Genomic DNA, 16,951 nt, shown 5'->3' on the forward strand with positions numbered 1-16,951 from the left:
TCCAATGTTACATATTGTGAGAGACATTAGGGACTTGCAACTTTCGATTAGGTGGTCAGGGGAGCTCCTGTGGGGAGGTGACATAAGACTTGTGACCAAAAGGGTGAAAAAAAGCCAGCCCTGGAAAGATCTGGGGGGAAGGGCACTGGGCAGAGGGAACAGCCAATGCAAAACTGTGAAGTAGGAGTGAAGATGGGAGGTTTAATGAAGTGGCCCCACTTGCAGGCTGTGTATGAAGTCTGGATCTTATTCTGAGTAAGACTGGCAGCTATTTGGAGGATTTTGAGCAGAGGTATGGCATTCCTGATCTAATTTTTTAGAGAATTTATTGGAGTGACATTGGTTAATAAAATTATATAGGTTTCAGGTGCACAATTCTATAATACATTATCTGTATATTTTATTGTGTTCACCACCCATCATCTCATTCCATCACCATTTATCCCCTTTACCTTCTTCTACCTTCCCCAACCCCTCCCCTTTTCCTCAGGTAATCATCATACCACTATGTCCGAGTTGTTTTTTTGCTTAATCCCTTCACCTTTTTCACCCAGCCCCTCAGCCCTCTTCCCTCTGTCAGCTGTCAGGCTGTTGTGTATGAGGGTTTCTATTTTGTTAATTATGACCTACTATTTGCAAAGGCAATTCAAACTGCTTTGTGGTGAAATGACTACAGGAGCAAGAGCAGCAAAGAGCAGTCAGAGGCACCAGGCAAGGAATGAAGCTCATCTAGACCCAGATGGTAGCAGTGAAGATGGCAAGAAGTGGACAGGTACATGGAGTGTTAGAGGTATTTGAAACCCACTCACCCCTAAATAAATTTTTCAAAAAGCCATGGGGCAAGGAGCTGCTTTCTTTTCCCATCGCTACACACATTCTGATGGGCCCATTGCAGATGGAGTCTACCAGCCCTTCCTAAGTACCTCCCAGAGATCCCCACCAGTTTGAACACTCTGCTCTACATTTACGACATAAAAGCATGCCCTTGACTCTGTTCATATTCTATCCTATATAATAAAAGCATAGTATGCAAATTGTCCCCTCAACTGGGAGTTCGACTAGGGGGCGGGACAGGCTGGGGGAAGTACCCAGCCAGCCGGCAGCCACTAAGGACCCCACCAGTGTACAAATTTCGTGCACTGGGCCTCTAGTATGGTATAAACAGAGAGGCAAACAAATGTTATGAAAACAAGTTTAATAAAGTTACTATTAATTGAATCAGGACACATCAAAGTGGCATTACAAATACCTTTTTAATGACAACAGATGGCAAATTTATACAAATTACAGGCTAGAACATAATGAATACAAAATCCATCCAGATACCGTGTAAAAAAGCATTATATAACAGAAGCAAATCTGATTCAAGTGGCTAAAGAACTCAAGCCCCCCATTTTGATAATTGCACACAGCTTTCAACGTTAGTACATCTAAAGCCTGCCCCTGGTCAGGGCACTATTCAAGACTACAGCATATTCAATGACTCTAATGATTTAAAGATTCTAACACTTTTAAGCATTGATGTCTAGAGACACCAGGTAAAAGGTTCACTATGCAAAACTCAAACAAGAATATGTGAACGTTCTTTGCAAACTGTAAGGTGCTGTGCAGATGTTGTTAGCTATTGCTATTATTACTGTTCAGTGAGATTTCACTAAACCTGAGAAAAAGGAAGACTAGTCTGTGTAACTGACAAATATGACTTGTACAACATATTAAAAGGAAGGCAGATATTACTTTTAAGTACACAAAGCAACAAAACTGGCAAGAAAAGTGTGGCCAGGAATGATGGTAACTTTAGGAATTCCAGACTATTTTAATAAATATATAAGGGTTTAAGCTATTCATAGGTTACAAGTAATATTTATCATTAGGTTCCCCAAGTCCCTGAAAATAAGTTATTTTCTCAGGTGACCCTTTCCACTTGAAAAAAAGAAAGAAAAATATTGTCAAGTTATTAATATGCTTTTTCAGTCCAGCTCTTGTAAAATTTATCTTAAATATGAGTTGAGTCTGAATTAATAAAGTTATACTTCTCTGGTGGAGGATGCAGAGTGCTTGATGGCAGAGAAATCCACTGCTGACCTAAGAAAAGTGACAAAGTCGGCACCATAGCTGAATCATTTATAAAAGGGGCCTAACAACACTCTACAACTTCACTGGAGCATGAAGCAATAAACATGAACTGGTCTGGAGATAAGAAATACACACTAGATATGGTTGAAACAAGATTTCAATCCTGTGTTTCATGTACCTTCAGCTTCCATTGTTCCTTGGGCACTCCTAATTTAGCTGTTTTTTATTGGTCTCCTTGGGTACTCTAGATATATACATACATTTATGTGAAAACGGAAAATAAACATCGAACAAGTCAATCAGTTGTCTCTTTTGGCAAAGCTGATGAGATTTTTATGGTTAAAACAGTCCAATTATTACAATGCATTTCAGTTGAATTCCCAGGAAACACAGGTGGGGTTTTTTTAATGAAAGGTTTAAATTTCCTCAGTAACAACTCAAAACTGAACTTTGCTGCTACATGTAAAATGATATCCTCTTGACATAAGATGCATTCTACAGCAGACTTTTCAGTTTTTAGCACAATGAGGAAACGAGATTATATTCTGGAGGGGGGAGGGGGAGGAGGCAAAATGGAGGTGAGGTGAGAAAGGTAATGTGTTACAGTAAATGGGGTTAAATCAGTAGCTTGTACTGACATTCAAGTTACACTTCCTAATTGAGGTTATTCTTATTAGTTTTCAAACAATAGTGAACATATTCCTATCTTAAAACATTTATAAGGGCTCAATTGTAGCTTTCCTTTTTATACATCCTGAAGTATGTACACTGTGCAACAGAAAACCAGTGAAAAATAAATCTATATGTCAAATACCATGTTATTTCAACAGCAGCACACTAACGAGATAACAGTTGAAACCCCAGGAAAAAATTAAAACTGGTTTGAAAACAAGTCTATACTATAATAATCCTAAATATTAACACTAGCATGAAAGTCTAAATTTCAAACACTTGGTACTTTTTCCAAGAGGAAATTACAACTGCTTGAATCCCTGGTTTAAATACTTGCAGAAAAATACCCACATAATTATCTACTCAGCAAATGTCTGAAATAAAACAAAATAATGCAACATTGGACATTAATATTTTACAAACAGCATAATATCCCAAAAGTACAAGAAAACATTGGCATTATAGAAAAAGAAATTAAGCGGACAACAAGTCTAAGTGCAACATGGCATCTAAAAGTGGGGACCATCTAGAAATCTACCACATAATACCCCAGACTCAAACAGGGGCATTCTACAATTTTATATTAAAATTGTTCAATTTTATACTAAAACTTTAGTCTTTTTTTTTTAAGAAAGCACTTTACATTTAGAATAACTGCTTATAGAAGACATTTAAACTATAGACAATATTTAACTCTAAGCAAGAATACAATTCTGCATTAAAAATAGGGGTGAACAAACAAATTGGTAATGGCAAACACAGCAAGAGCCACTGATTAGAAATTAACAATAACAGGAAATTTGAACAATGATATACCTACTTGAGACACCTACCTGAAAGAATAAAGGTACAATGTAGTTTTTTTTGTTTTATTTGTTTTTTAGAAAATGGCCACTAATCACTCATAAAAAAATGCAAATAGCTGTCAGGAAAAGTTGGCGGAATTTGAACTTAATCTAAACTTTTAGTGAGTATCGAACTAGCATTAAAAAATGCATACAAGATGTAAACCAAAGTAGTGGTTGTCTCCAGGTGGCAAAATTACAGGGTACTTAAATTTTCTTCCTGTTTTTATATGCATTTTCTGGGTTTGTTTTCAGATTGCATACAAGTAGTACCAAGTGGCTAGAAAGAACCACAAACTAAAGATACTAAAATAAAAACACAGGTCTTTTTCTGTCAGAAAGGGACTCAAGAATTATCTAATTATATATATATATATATATCTGGGATATATTGACTCTGATTGAAAAGACTAGACTAGAAATCCCAAGAATACCTCCTGGGTGATAAAAACAATCTATTTTCAGAATTGTTCACATTCCCTAAGTATGCAAAAATAAACATTTAAATGTAAATTCCTATCATATACAGTATTAAAAAACAGTAGGAAAAACAAATTTAAAGGTAATTTACACAAACCTGGTAATTAAAGCAAAACTTCATTGTTGAACAAGAGCAAAACAGCTTATTAAAGAGTTGGTCTGAAAGCACAGGCTGGCCTGCAAGGAGGCAGCTAGCTCTGCTTTGCTCTCGAGAGCCTTCAATAAACCAGTTCGTGTAAAATGGGTGGAATTCAGCCTAGTTTCCCATGAAATAATGTAACGAAAGGTTCCTATTGACTAGGGATTACACTTTCTTTGAAATTTCTCAGTGACATTCAGAGTAATTCCAGCATTAACAATTTAAGCAATTTTCCATAGGAATTTACAACGCAAAATCCAATGACCTGGTACTTTCATGATAGTTAGGGAAAGTACTTCAACAAAATATAAAGTTTAGATTTGCTTCACTGTGTACCTTATTAATATATCCAGAAAAGTAACATTCAAAACCAACTACAAGAAAAAATGCTATAAAACATTTTTGTTGTAAAATAATCAAATTCTTCCCAGAATAATGTGTAATTAAACATAATTATTTGCCACCAATTTAATTTTTCCAAATTTTCATTTGCAAATGAGAGGCTTATAGTTAAAATAGATGATGCAAACCACTGTATCAGAAAGATCAAAATTTACACTAGTCAAATGTGACTCCTTAAGATGGATTTGAACATGTTCTTTCACCATTATTGAAATAATTAGTATCCTGGATGCATTTGCCATTTTTAAAACAATTTAACACTATCAAAAGGTGATGTTCACTTTAATCCTGTTTGCCTTCACGCCACTGTCGTGAACCTTCATTCCAGGCCACATAGACAAAGAGGGCCAGCACCACGTGGACAGCAACCACGGCAACAATAGCAGCATAAAAATAGCTATCCCTATTGGACATCCCAAAGGCACCTATCAAGAGATAAAAGTTTTCATTTTATTCCAAAATGTATCACAGTACAAAAAAACAAAGCATACTAATTTTATTAGTTATACTAGTATTTAATTAATCAGGGAATTAAAAAGTAACACTTTGGGTGGTCATAAAACAAGTATTCATTTAAAGATTTAAATACCTTCTTATACACGAAAAAGTATTTTGAATGAGAACTGTAATTATCACTTCATCTAAGGGCTCTGACACAAAAAAGGGGACTTTATTTCCTCTTCCTTCCAATGTCTGCCACCAAAGGTACATTCCCCCAAAATCCCTCCTCCCATGTCAGCCAACTTTTACTCTCAAAGGGATATTAAAAGGATCTGCAAGCTATTTCATAGAAAACCATAAATTATTATGATGTCAAGCTGAAACAACTATGAGTGATGAAAATATTCATTTCATGAAGTAGGACTCATTCAGAGCAACATTATATTTGAAAAGCAAAACAGATGAAAGAAGCAAACTTAAGAACACCCGGTCATAAAGCACAGAACATTAATTATAGTAATATGTCTATAAAAATATGATTACCTTCAAAAACATAAGATTTAGTGGTGAAATATAACCCAATAGGTACAGTGATCATTAAAGCTGTGAAGAACAGTAGAGTCTTCAGGGTAGATGCCAATGAACTCTCATTTCTGGAATAAAGTAAACAAAGCGAAATCAGAACCTGCACAGCCACTTCCAACCCTTCTTGTGTCTATAAACACTATAAATACTCACAGAGAAGACTCTGGAAACCCTGCTCCTGCCTTGGAAGCAGTGGCCAGAGGAAGAGGAGCACTCAGGTACTCAAAACAAAGATCTTAGAGCCCCAGCTGCAGGCCCATCTCCAAGAGACTGTCATTCATATCCAGTGTAAGAGGAAGTATCAAAGTGTGAAAGTAGTTTGTAATCTCCAAAGTGCTATGCAAATGTACACTGTAATTACAGAATTTTGGAGGTAGCAAGGGAGAACATACACAGAAAACAACTAATGGCTAGTACAAACAAGGTATGAGAATCTCCAAAGAAAAAGAAGTCTAGAACAATCTGGATGCAACTGAGGAAATTCACTCAAAATTTGTTTGTAATTAAATAACTATAATACAGTTTAGATGGTCTTCACATAACATGGATGCATTAAAAGTTTGAATGTCAAAACACTTTCTCATTACTGAATTCTATCTGTCCACAGATTATTTTAAAACCAAGGAAATATTCTAATGGAAAAAGTTTTGTTCCAGAATACAATAAAACTACTCTGAAGAATGTAACTAAGTTTTAAAATTATATATATATATATATATACATATATATTTATTTAAAGATTAATAGAGCACAAACAAAACTGGATAACATAGAAATGTCCAATAATAGGAAAATGATTTCACAAATGATGTACATCAATATATGGAGACCTTAAAAAAAGAACTTTTACTATTATTCACAAAATTTTCATGTGACAAATGAACAAGGCAAATTACAGTGTATTATGTATGTCAGGGGTCTACAAAATAAGGCCTGAGGTTCCACCACTTATTTCTGTAAATAAAGCTTAATTTGGACACAGATACACCCATTTGTTTATGTATCATCTAAGACTGCTTTGGAGCTGCAAAGGCAGAACTGAGTGGTAGACCATAAGGCCTTCAAAACCCTAAAATATTAACTACCTGGCCCTTTACAAAAAAAGTTTGCTAAGCCCTGATGCTGTTTTACTGACCTTTTAATGTCAGCATTTGTCCTATGCATTACAAACGAGCAAAACTATTGAAAGTGAGCTGCAGTAAGCTTCTAGCAACCCTGAACACATACACACCACCTGATTAATTAGAAAAGTTCAAACCTATTGCTTTAATCATTAGTTTAATTAAGGTCTTTTTTTCTCCTTAAATCTAACCATCCTCAGAGTACTTAACACACTTCTTTTTGCTCATAGTCAATACCTAAATGTAATTCTCTTTCTAGTAATCCTCAGCTAGAGGCTCATTTTTATGTGTACCTTTAGGAAAGAGACAGTCCAGCCTTCAAGGTCCCCCAAAATAGTCTCCCCTCCTTTCCTGATTACACCCTGGAGTCATTGCTCTGGGATCCAATCACACTTTGTTCATACCTCATATGACAGTTTGCTTCCTATATAGTCCTGCACATCTCTCTGTATAACTAGAAAACCCAGGCAAAGGCGTTCTTAAAACTGAATATACAATTAACAGGAAGGTTTCTGACAGCCCCAAAAGAAAGGGAACATCACAAGTTTATTACAAACTTTTTGACTGTGCAATCCATCATTAACTAAAAGTTATGAGCGCATACCCCATATAGGCATTTTGATGTTTTAAATAAATTGTTCATACACATATTATTAACAGTCTTTAAAATATAAAACATATGCAAAATGGATACTAAAAAGATATTAAGATTTATGTAGAAGTTCTAATATTTTCTTTCCTTACTTTAATAGATCATCTTTAAACATTTAATTTAGCATTTAACACTTTGGTGATCACTATACAATTCTCATCTAAAATGCATGAGCTTCCTTAAACTGTTTCCTAGTAGTAAATTTTTAGAGGAATTTACTGTGTAATCTTCATGAAGAATATGAGTGTCTGCAGTAGTTCTATGAAAACACAGTCAACATTTGGCGTCTTTTCGTAGAGCCTCCAAAAAAACTTGACTTTCAGGGTGTTTCTATAGTGTGTTTTAGTATGGGTTTTAGGGATGTAAAGTTCAGATTATTTAACTTGATAAAGAAACAAAGCTTAAGAATCTAGAGAAAGGGCCAATTAACTGGTTCTCTTGTTCTTTAGATTACTTCCCTTAAATATCTATTATCTGGCCTGGCTTTGAGAAAAGGTTATTATTGAAAAGAAGATATAATACCATAAAAATGTTTTAAAGCAAACAAAATCACTTCTAATTCTACCACCCATCTTTTATTTTCTGCATGCTAATTTCTAGCCCCACACACTCCACATATAACATATCTTAAAAATTTGTAGTTTATTGTCAACTCATTTCTCTTTACCTTAAGCTCCCAAAATTTGACTCTTATTCTGGGTTGCCACCTCACAAATATGGGACTAAGTATAAAGTTAGGCATACAAAATTTTGGAAACTAGCAAACTTCCTCTAGTGCTTAGAGGACATTTTCTCCCTGGCTTCCAGCTACAGCCCACTGCAGCTGGTGGTTCTGCTAGCACAAGCCAGCTTGGGTACAACCAATGATTTATTCTAAAACAAAGCAACTGATGGCATTCAACTGATTTCTCCTGTGTGTCTTTGGGTGTTACTGACTTGTTAGAAAGGAACAAGGTGTAAGTCCAGAATTAAAGTTGGTCTCACACAAAAGAAATAATTCGGGGTGAACCTTATTGTGCCCCACTTTTAAAACCACTTAAGAGTTTACCCCCTTCATACAAACTTCTGCAGCAAACACTAAGCAGATAACAGAGCTTACAACGTCCCCTTTTGTGGCAAGCAAGACTTCTACTAATAGATTTCACTGCAAATTCCATTAGGAAATACGAAAACCAGTCTAGAAGGGCTAGAGTATATTTTAAGTGTACTTAATGAAAATATCTGTTCATATCCTTACTAATAAACAGTAATAAAAAAGAAAACCTAACCAACACTATATTGACATTGTGAGGGGGGGGGGGGGAAAGCGCACAAGCTCCAAAAATAATGAAATTTAACGTCACAGTGAGCTAGGTCGAATGCCAGCTTCGACACTTAACTGTGTGGCCTAACTGTGATATTGGGCAAGTCACTTACCCTGAGTCAACTTCATCTTCCTTAAAATCAGGAAAACCAAGTACTTTCTTAATTCTGATGATGTTTGTAATAAAGCACCTATGTTGAGCTTGGCACACTGTAGGTCAGCACTGAATGGTAGCTAAATCCCTTCCCAACCTATTGCCTACCGAGGTACAGAGGTATTGTTGGCTGGGCTAGTTGGCCAGAACCACCTGCTCCCTTAAACTCCTTCTGTTCAGCCACCATCCCCCCATCCTACTGACTCCCTACCAGAAGCAGTCTCACACCAGGGACAGCCCTTACTCCCTTCCATTCATTTATGCAGCACTTATTAAGCCCCGTTGCAGGCCCTGTAGGGGACACGGAGATGAAGAAGGCCGGGGTCCTGTCCTCAGGGGGCACCCTGTAGTGGGGAAAGAGATTGCAGACAGCAAGATCGCAATATAGACGACAGTGAGAGGAAGTGCTAAGACAGAAGGAAGAGCTGTACGCCCGCCGGCCTATATCGTCCCATGACCCCGGTTCCCTTGTTCCCGAGCGAAGGGCCGGGGCCAGGCGTGCAAACGCTGCTGGCCCCAACCTCCTTCCCCGCTCCCCCACCCTACAACCGGGCCCCGAGGGTCCAGACCTCACACCCACCACAGGCCGGCCCGTTGGGCTCTGGCCTTCCCTCTGCCCAGCTCCGGGCCGCTCAGGGCCGCGCCAGCCCGGCTCGCGGTCGGGGGCCCCCTGCCCGGCCAGAGCCCCGCTCTCGACTACCTGACGTCGGGCAGCTGCAGCGCGTTCAGCGCCGCTTTATCAATGCGCTCCATGGCGTTGCCACCCGCAGCAGGTCCTCGCAAGCGGACTGGGCTCAGCGGCCACTCTCAATTGGTTCAAACCGCGAGCGGTAGAGGCAGGCCGCGACGGAAGTGCCGGCAAGCGCAGGGTGGCGGGACGCTGCGCGCGTGCGCGGCGCGCTGTGGTGACGCGAGTTTCGGCGGGCGCCGGCGTTCACGTGACTTACCGGCCGGGGTTCCGCGGCGTGCGCCCCGGTGGGGGCGCCCCTTGGTCGAGAAGCAACCCGGGCGAATAGCCTAGCCATTCCACGTTGAGCCGGGACTTGCCTCGCAGCATGGTTCTGCGGGCTAGCGGCGCTTTTGCCGCAGCCCCCTGAGCGCCAGCGAACACCTCCCGTCCGGGTCCGGTCCGAGCCCCTGTCGTAAAGCTGTGGTTGCGAAGCGACAGGAGCAGCTGAGCTGAGAGGAGGGACGACCAGGCAGACCAGTGCGGTGCTAGGCAACCAAGCAGATTCCGATGACAACAACAGAAAAAAAGCAGTGCACATTATTCCCCAGCCCTTGAGCAAATGCCTCATTAATTATTACCCGCAGTGAAAGTCCAGCCTTGGGAAGCTGGGAGGAGTTAGTTAACACTCACCAGAGCCCGTAAAGCTATAGAATGTCGGAGCTGAAAGAGCCCTTGCTGAGAGTAACTTCCAGGCTCCACGCCGATGACCCCAAATTCCACTAAAAGTTAAAAACATATTTTGCAGCTGCTTCGAAAGCCGCCAATGAGACAACAGGGACTCAAATAGTAAGGGACAGATGGGCCTCCCCGGAGGGCGGGCCTGCGCAACCCGAGAATGTATAAACGAAACGGGTGAGTAAGCCTGGGGTCAGGCTTGACAAACTTAGGTTGCCACTGGCTGCTAATAAGAGGACAGCCCTTACATGGTCAACTCCTGGAAAGGGCCGCTGACCACATATCTATTTTCTGCACCACATGGACACAAACACCACATTTGAAATAATGACTAAACCAGCAGCTTAGAGCTTTGTTAAGGACCATGGACTGTGCAGCAGGAAGCCGGTCTTTGAGTTCAAACTTAATAATCCCTCCCTGGGCCTCATGCAGACCCGTAGGGAGATAAGAACCAGCTAATACCAGAACTAGGGCAGAATTAGACTCTAGCTCTGAGGTTTGCAAATCTCTGGCCAGTTGGCCAGATATGTACAGCCAGCCTGCCTACCACCTGTTTTTCTGCAACCCATGAATTAAGAATGCTTTTTCCATTTTAAATTATTTTTAATGAAAAGAAAAATAATATATTGCTACATGTCAAAATTAGATGAAATTCAAATTTCACTGTCCATAAATAAAATTTTATTGACACTTAGAATGCTCATTCATTTGTATTGTCTATGGCTGCTTTCGTACCACTACACTGCAGTGATGGCGAACCTATGACACACGTGTCAGAGGTGACACGCGAACTCGTTTTTTTGGTTGATTTTTCTTTGTTAAATGGCATTTAAATATATAAAATAAATATCAAAAATATAAATCTTGCCGAAACCGGTTTGGCTCAGTGGATAGAGCGTCGGCCTGCGGACTGAAAGGTCCCAGGTTCGATTCTGGTCAAGGGCATGTACCTGGGTTGCGGGCACATCCCCAGTAGGAGATGTGCAGGAGGCGGCTGATCGATGTTTCTCTCTCATCGACGTTTCTAACTATCTCTCTCCCTTCCTCTCTGTAAAAAATCAATAAAATATATTTAAAAATATATATAAATCTTTGTTTTACTATGGTTGCAAATATCAAAAAATTTCTATATGTGACACGGTACCAGAGTTAAGTTAGGGTTTTTCAAAATGCTGATACGCCAAGCTCAAAAGGTTCGCCATCACTGTCTACAGCGACAGCGTTGAGTAGTTGTAACAGAGACTCTTACCATCCGCAAAGCCTAAAATGTTCACTATCTGGCTCTTGACAGGAAAAGTTTGCTGGCCCCTGCTCTAGCTAATCACCCAGTAATGAGTTCCTTGAACCCCTAGGTTCCATAGATATAGTAATGGGAGTTCTGAGAACAATTTTCAATATTTTTTAAAAAAACACCAACAAATGTATTTATTGTATGTATTTATTTGTTATAAGGAATCAACAGCTACTTAAAACATCGTCTTTCTTTGATGTCTGGCACTAATTACATCACATTGATGAGGTAATCCTGGTTACTGCATGAGAAAATACACATATTTTTACTAAACCAAAATAAACTATTGTATACTTGGCTGATTAAATATTTTAAAACAGAATGAACACAAGAGGAGGGGTCTTTGCTTTGTGTATCTCCAATGCTTAGAATAAAGGCCTGATATATATTTGTTAAATTAATGAATTGGATGCACAAGGGGGCAAAGAGCAAAAGGGTTATTTGTAGAAAAAAGATTGGAAACCACTGATGTAGTTGTATTAACTTGCTAGGTCTGCCTTAACGAATTACCATGAGTGGCTTAAGCAACAGAAATGTATTGTCACACAATTCTGGAGGCTACAAGTCCAAAATCAAGGGGTTGGCAGAGTTGATTCCTTCTGAGGATGGTGAGGGAAAATCTATTCAGTGCCTTTCACCTAGCTTCTAGTGGTTTATTTGCAATGTTTGGTGAACCCTGATTTGTAGAAGCATCCCCCTGATCTCTGCATTTATCATTCCAGGGCATTCTCCCTGTGTCTGTATCTGTGTCCAAATTTCTTCATTTTATAAGACACCAGTCATATTGGATCGGGAGCCTACCCTACTCCAGCATGCCCTCATTTTAATACTTAAATCTAAATAAGGTCACATTCTGAAGTACTGGGGTTAGGAGTCCAACATAGGAATTGGGGATGGGACACAATTTAGGAAACTGTGTCCTGGAAAGAGAAAGAATTTTTCAGAAGCCATACATTTACCTAGTGGGGCCTAGCTCATCTGCCTCCCTGGTCAGCACTTTTACATTTTCACATTAGAACCAGTCATAAATGAGATTTGACGTGGGACAAAATGCCTAGCTAATCTAATTTATATACTAATTGTTTTATTTAAATAAACTAAAACTCTCATACCTCTTTTTTCTTCCAGACTTCTACACTCTACCCACACTCACTATGAGCTCAATGAGGTGGAAATCAAACATTTAAGATAAACTAAGAAGCTGTAAAAGAAAGAAAGAAACTAGCCAGCACTTTGGCCCCTCAACAAAGTCCTGAAACCTCCTACCTGCACCAGCTGCTAAATAACTAAACGGCAGTGAAGCCCAAACAGAGCCGTTGCCATGGGAATGAAATGGCATGTCAGGCAACTGTAAGTTGTGCCTCCCTTATTCCTTTGAGAATCAGAAAATGATTCTCAGATGGAAAGAGCCTCAGTCTGGCCCTTTCATTTTAGTTGAGAAAACGAAAATCAAAGGATGGGAAGTAACTTTCCAAAATTCACTGGATCAGCAAAGGGATTAGAAAATTTAGAGTTCCAAACTCTCAGTCTAGTATTTTCTGCACTATAGTGTTTTAAATCTCAGTTCCATAACCTAATGATATGGAAAGTGTGCACCCAAAGTCAGTTTGGCAACACCCTCAATTTGCTTTACTGATTCCTAAAACCATGACACCCCTCCCCCAGCAGTCTCCAATTGGGGCTGGAAGTGGGGTAGGATGAAAACGGCCATGCTTAAAACACCAACTGGTACTTTCTGAAACTGATGCATGCACAACCTTGTGTATTAAAAGCTAAGCCATGAGGAAAATAGAAATAAGCTTCACTGTGCAATCAACAAAGCTCACGCTTAAAAAAATAAGAAAGACAGAAACTCTGACTTCTTTATAAAGGGGTGTGATGGGTTTTTTTCTTCTAAAAATAAATATAGATAAAATATGCCCCCTGGTGAAAAAAACAAACTTAGTTCCATTTCTAGAAAAAAAAATAACCAAGGAGTTTTGGTTGGGGGTTATTTTAGCAAAAACTTCTTTTGTTAGGACCCCCTGGGCAATGAAATGCAAGTTTTACTCAAGGAGAGAATTTTTCCTTGAATCCATTACCTCATCTTCATTGCCTCAGGCCACCACCATTACCCCCAGTCAGGTAAAAAGTCAGGTTCTTCTTTTTACAGAGACTATTCACAATCCCTACAACTTATTTACCATCACCATTTCACAGATAGAAAGACTGAGGCTAAGGAAAGTTTGCAAGTTGGGTGAAGACCTCACAGGGCCCCTTATCTCCTGACTCTCAACCATTTCCCTAAAATTTATATCAGGCTACTTTTCCCAGCTCCATCTGCAGGAGAGCTAAGTTAGCATCTTAGAGCTAGTGAGGGGACTTGCTAATGGAGTTAGGGAATGCTTGGGGTCCATGACTGAGGATTATTCTCACCCACCTGGTCTAGGAGTTAAGACTTGTAATGCACTAAGTAGGGCCCGTGGACCTTCTTGCAAACCAAAAATAGGTGCTGGGGAGCAGTGAACCAGGCCCTACCCCTGCCCAGCATGATGCAGGGTCAGCTTAGGGCAGGGGTGGGCAACTCCTGGCACGCGTGCCAAACATGACATGCCAGTAACTTTTGCTGGCACGTGAAACCCTCTCTTGTAATCTTCCATTTACAATTTTTTTTCTTAATATCGACTTTTTTATTTTTCAGATAAATTCAGTGTAGGTGCATCTTAGATAAATAAATAATTTTACATAACAAGTTATCCTAAAGACCATCGACATGGATTGACGAGAGAGGGGAAGAGCAATTTCTATGTCTCTGCCTTAACTCTCCCTGCCTTCCTAGATCTGACCAGTGTTTTGGTTTCAGCCTCAGACGCAACGGGTTTTCCTTGACAAGACAACCGCCTCACTTACTTATTCAAAATTTCACTCTATAAAAATGAAACCTTCTCTCTCGCTTTGCCCACCGGTACTAACGAAAGCGGAATAAATTTCTATGTTTCTCTCGGCAGCAAAAGCCCCACTGATAATATCAAACGGAGTCATAAAGTTTTCTGTCGAACTATCAGTGTTCATGTATACATTAAAAAATAAATGTATTTTTCATCATTATATACTGTGTTTTTGTCACTCGAATGAATTTTATTATTTCTTCAAGGTTCTTCACATACGTACACCTTAAGAGATATCAAGTAGGCATAACATGTTCTCAAAAAATTAGGGTTGGCATGCAAAAGAATTGAGTCAGAGATTTTGCTGGTTTGGACACGCACTCACAAAAAGGTTGCCCACCCCTGGCCTAGGGTCTCAAATCCTCTGGCACATCACAGGGTTTGTTACTGTCAGAAGAACCATGGCCCGTGATATGCAGCAGGGTCCCAAGGTGAAGGATCCTGGCCCCAATGCTTTCAGATGGGCTTGCCACCTCAGGCTGTGCTATGGGAAGGGGTACTGGGCAAGGAAACCCCAAGGACTGATGGGATTAGGATCATACCCCAAGATATACACACGCTGTGTTCAACAAGGGCTGGGGGCAGAGGTGACTTGCAACCAGTTGGTTGAGTGAAGAAGAGAGTGCCAGCACCCAGAAAGTAAAACTAGGGCTCCACCAAACCCCATGGTTCAGAAGCACTGCCCATCACCGAGCTTGCAGCTAGGCGCTGAGATCTCCAGGTCAGGTTTCCAGGTGATCTTTCTGTGAGCCAAGCAAGTGTGGTGGGGCAGGGACCAGGCTTGGGTGGGCTAAGGCCCCTGAGGTCTGAGCACAGGGTGAAATCTGAGTCTCCAACTGCTCCCAACCTACAGAAGCTGTCACCCCCAGCCTGAGCTGCACTACCAATACTGTATTATTTGAATAAAATTAGTTGGTTGGGCTTCTAGTGTCTCCCACTAGATTGTACACTGTGAAATGGTGATGGTAAATAAATTGTTGGGAGAGGCAGACATGTCAGGGGGCTTTTGCATCTCTGTTACTACCACAGCACAGGCACTTGAATATGTGCCCTCAGAGTTGCACTGAGAATCCTGCTAGGACAGGGGTGGGCAAACTTTTTGACTCGAGGGCCACAATGGGTTCTTAAACTGGACCGGAGGGCCGGAACAAAAGCATGGATGGAGTGTTTGTGTGAACTAATATAAATTCAAAGTAAACATCATTACATAAAAGGGTATGGTCTTTTTTTTTTTTTTAGTTTTATTCATTTCAAACGGGCCGGATCCGGCCCGCGGGCCGTAGTTTGCCCACGGCTGTGCTAGGGCCACTTTGGCTCCCCTCACCCTACTCTCTTCTGTTTCTCTGCACCCTAAACTGTGCTGAGAGATGATTAAAGCCAGAAGAAAAGGATTTAGAAGATGTTTCCAAAGTGATTCCCCTAAGAATCTTGGCAGTACAGAGCTGACCTAGTGCACTTAAAATGCATAAGAGCCAAGTTTCATTCCTCCTCATCTTGCCTTCCACCCTTCAGGCTCTCAGCACCCCATTGTGTAAAGTCCAAGAGAATCTAGATCTTCTTTCAAAGAACTATGTCCAGCACCCCCTTGTGGTGGACAAGCTGATACTCCAGGTCTGAGGAAGGCAAGAGGCTGTGAGAAAGGAGCAGGCTTCCTGGAGCTGTCCAGGGCCTTTGTCAAACAAGAAGGCCAAAATTTGTGCCATGAAATAGATGTTCTTTGGAAATTGTGATTTGACAAAGTTATGTGCTCAGTCCTCTGATTCCAGGACAGGCTGAGATGTGACTGCATGAGAATAGTAACTGAAAGTTCAGTACTGGAAAGTCCTATGGCAAGAAGGTACCATGGCAGCCACCTGCCACCCACTTTACCATGGGAGCATCACATGTCACTGGCATCTTGTTTTCCACATATCTGAGGGCCTGGAAAGGTGGCCATCATTCCATACCTCTACTGTCAAAAAGGCCATGAGCCCCATCAGACAAGTTAGAGCAAATGTTGCCCGGGAAATGAGTGGGGCAGTGGAGACTCACATCATTGCAGAACTGCCAAGTGCTCATCTAGCATCTATTCTTCTTCCAGAAACAAGAAACTCAGTGTCTCTAAGACAGCCAACTTGTTTTTCTTCTAGCCTGTATAAGTAGACTGTCAATGGCAGAGATCAGTGTAACTATCCCTTCTCCTGTTCTGAATACTTGCCAGCACTTGTTGGTGACCACAGGTCAGTGTCCCTTTGTGGGCATTTGTTTAACTGGAAATGGTTTGTTATGAGGATCTGATGACCAGGTGGGTGTAGTAATCACTTGATAAACTGTGAAGTCATGATGTGGCACGGGGAGAAAACTGAGCTGGGGATAAAAAGATCTGGGGACCAAGTGTGACTCTGTCCAAGACTCATGTGTGCTCTTGAGCAAGTCTCTTCACTTCTCCATCTGTCAATATCAGAACAAGATGTGGGTG

The 16,951-nt window shown here is 40.5% G+C and overlaps 1 protein-coding gene across 3 annotated transcripts; it reads right to left on the minus strand.

The window, feature by feature from the left end:
• Window positions 1-1,234: 1,234 nt before the first annotated feature.
• On the minus strand, window positions 1,235-10,389 carry VMA21 (vacuolar ATPase assembly factor VMA21). 3 transcript variants are annotated; one of them, XM_036304777.1, is made up of 4 exons: window positions 10,231-10,389; window positions 9,818-10,085; window positions 5,599-5,708; window positions 1,235-5,039 (listed from the first exon to the last, which is right to left on the minus strand). In XM_036304777.1, the coding sequence occupies exons 1-4, from the start codon at window positions 10,334-10,336 to the stop codon at window positions 4,897-4,899; spliced, it is 627 nt and encodes a 208-aa protein (XP_036160670.1). In that variant the 5' UTR covers window positions 10,337-10,389; the 3' UTR covers window positions 1,235-4,896. The 3 variants fall into 3 exon arrangements, with proteins under 3 accessions (XP_036160670.1, XP_036160671.1, XP_036160672.1); XM_036304778.1 differs by lacking the exon at window positions 10,231-10,389 and having other exon boundaries at window positions 9,818-10,102; XM_036304779.1 differs by lacking the exons at window positions 9,818-10,085; window positions 10,231-10,389 and adding an exon at window positions 9,571-9,744.
• Between the last annotated feature and the right edge of the window lie 6,562 nt (window positions 10,390-16,951).

This window comes from Myotis myotis, unplaced genomic scaffold (genome assembly GCF_014108235.1).
Source record: "Myotis myotis isolate mMyoMyo1 unplaced genomic scaffold, mMyoMyo1.p scaffold_m19_p_4, whole genome shotgun sequence".
In the NCBI taxonomy this organism is placed as follows: Eukaryota; Metazoa; Chordata; class Mammalia; order Chiroptera; family Vespertilionidae; genus Myotis; species Myotis myotis.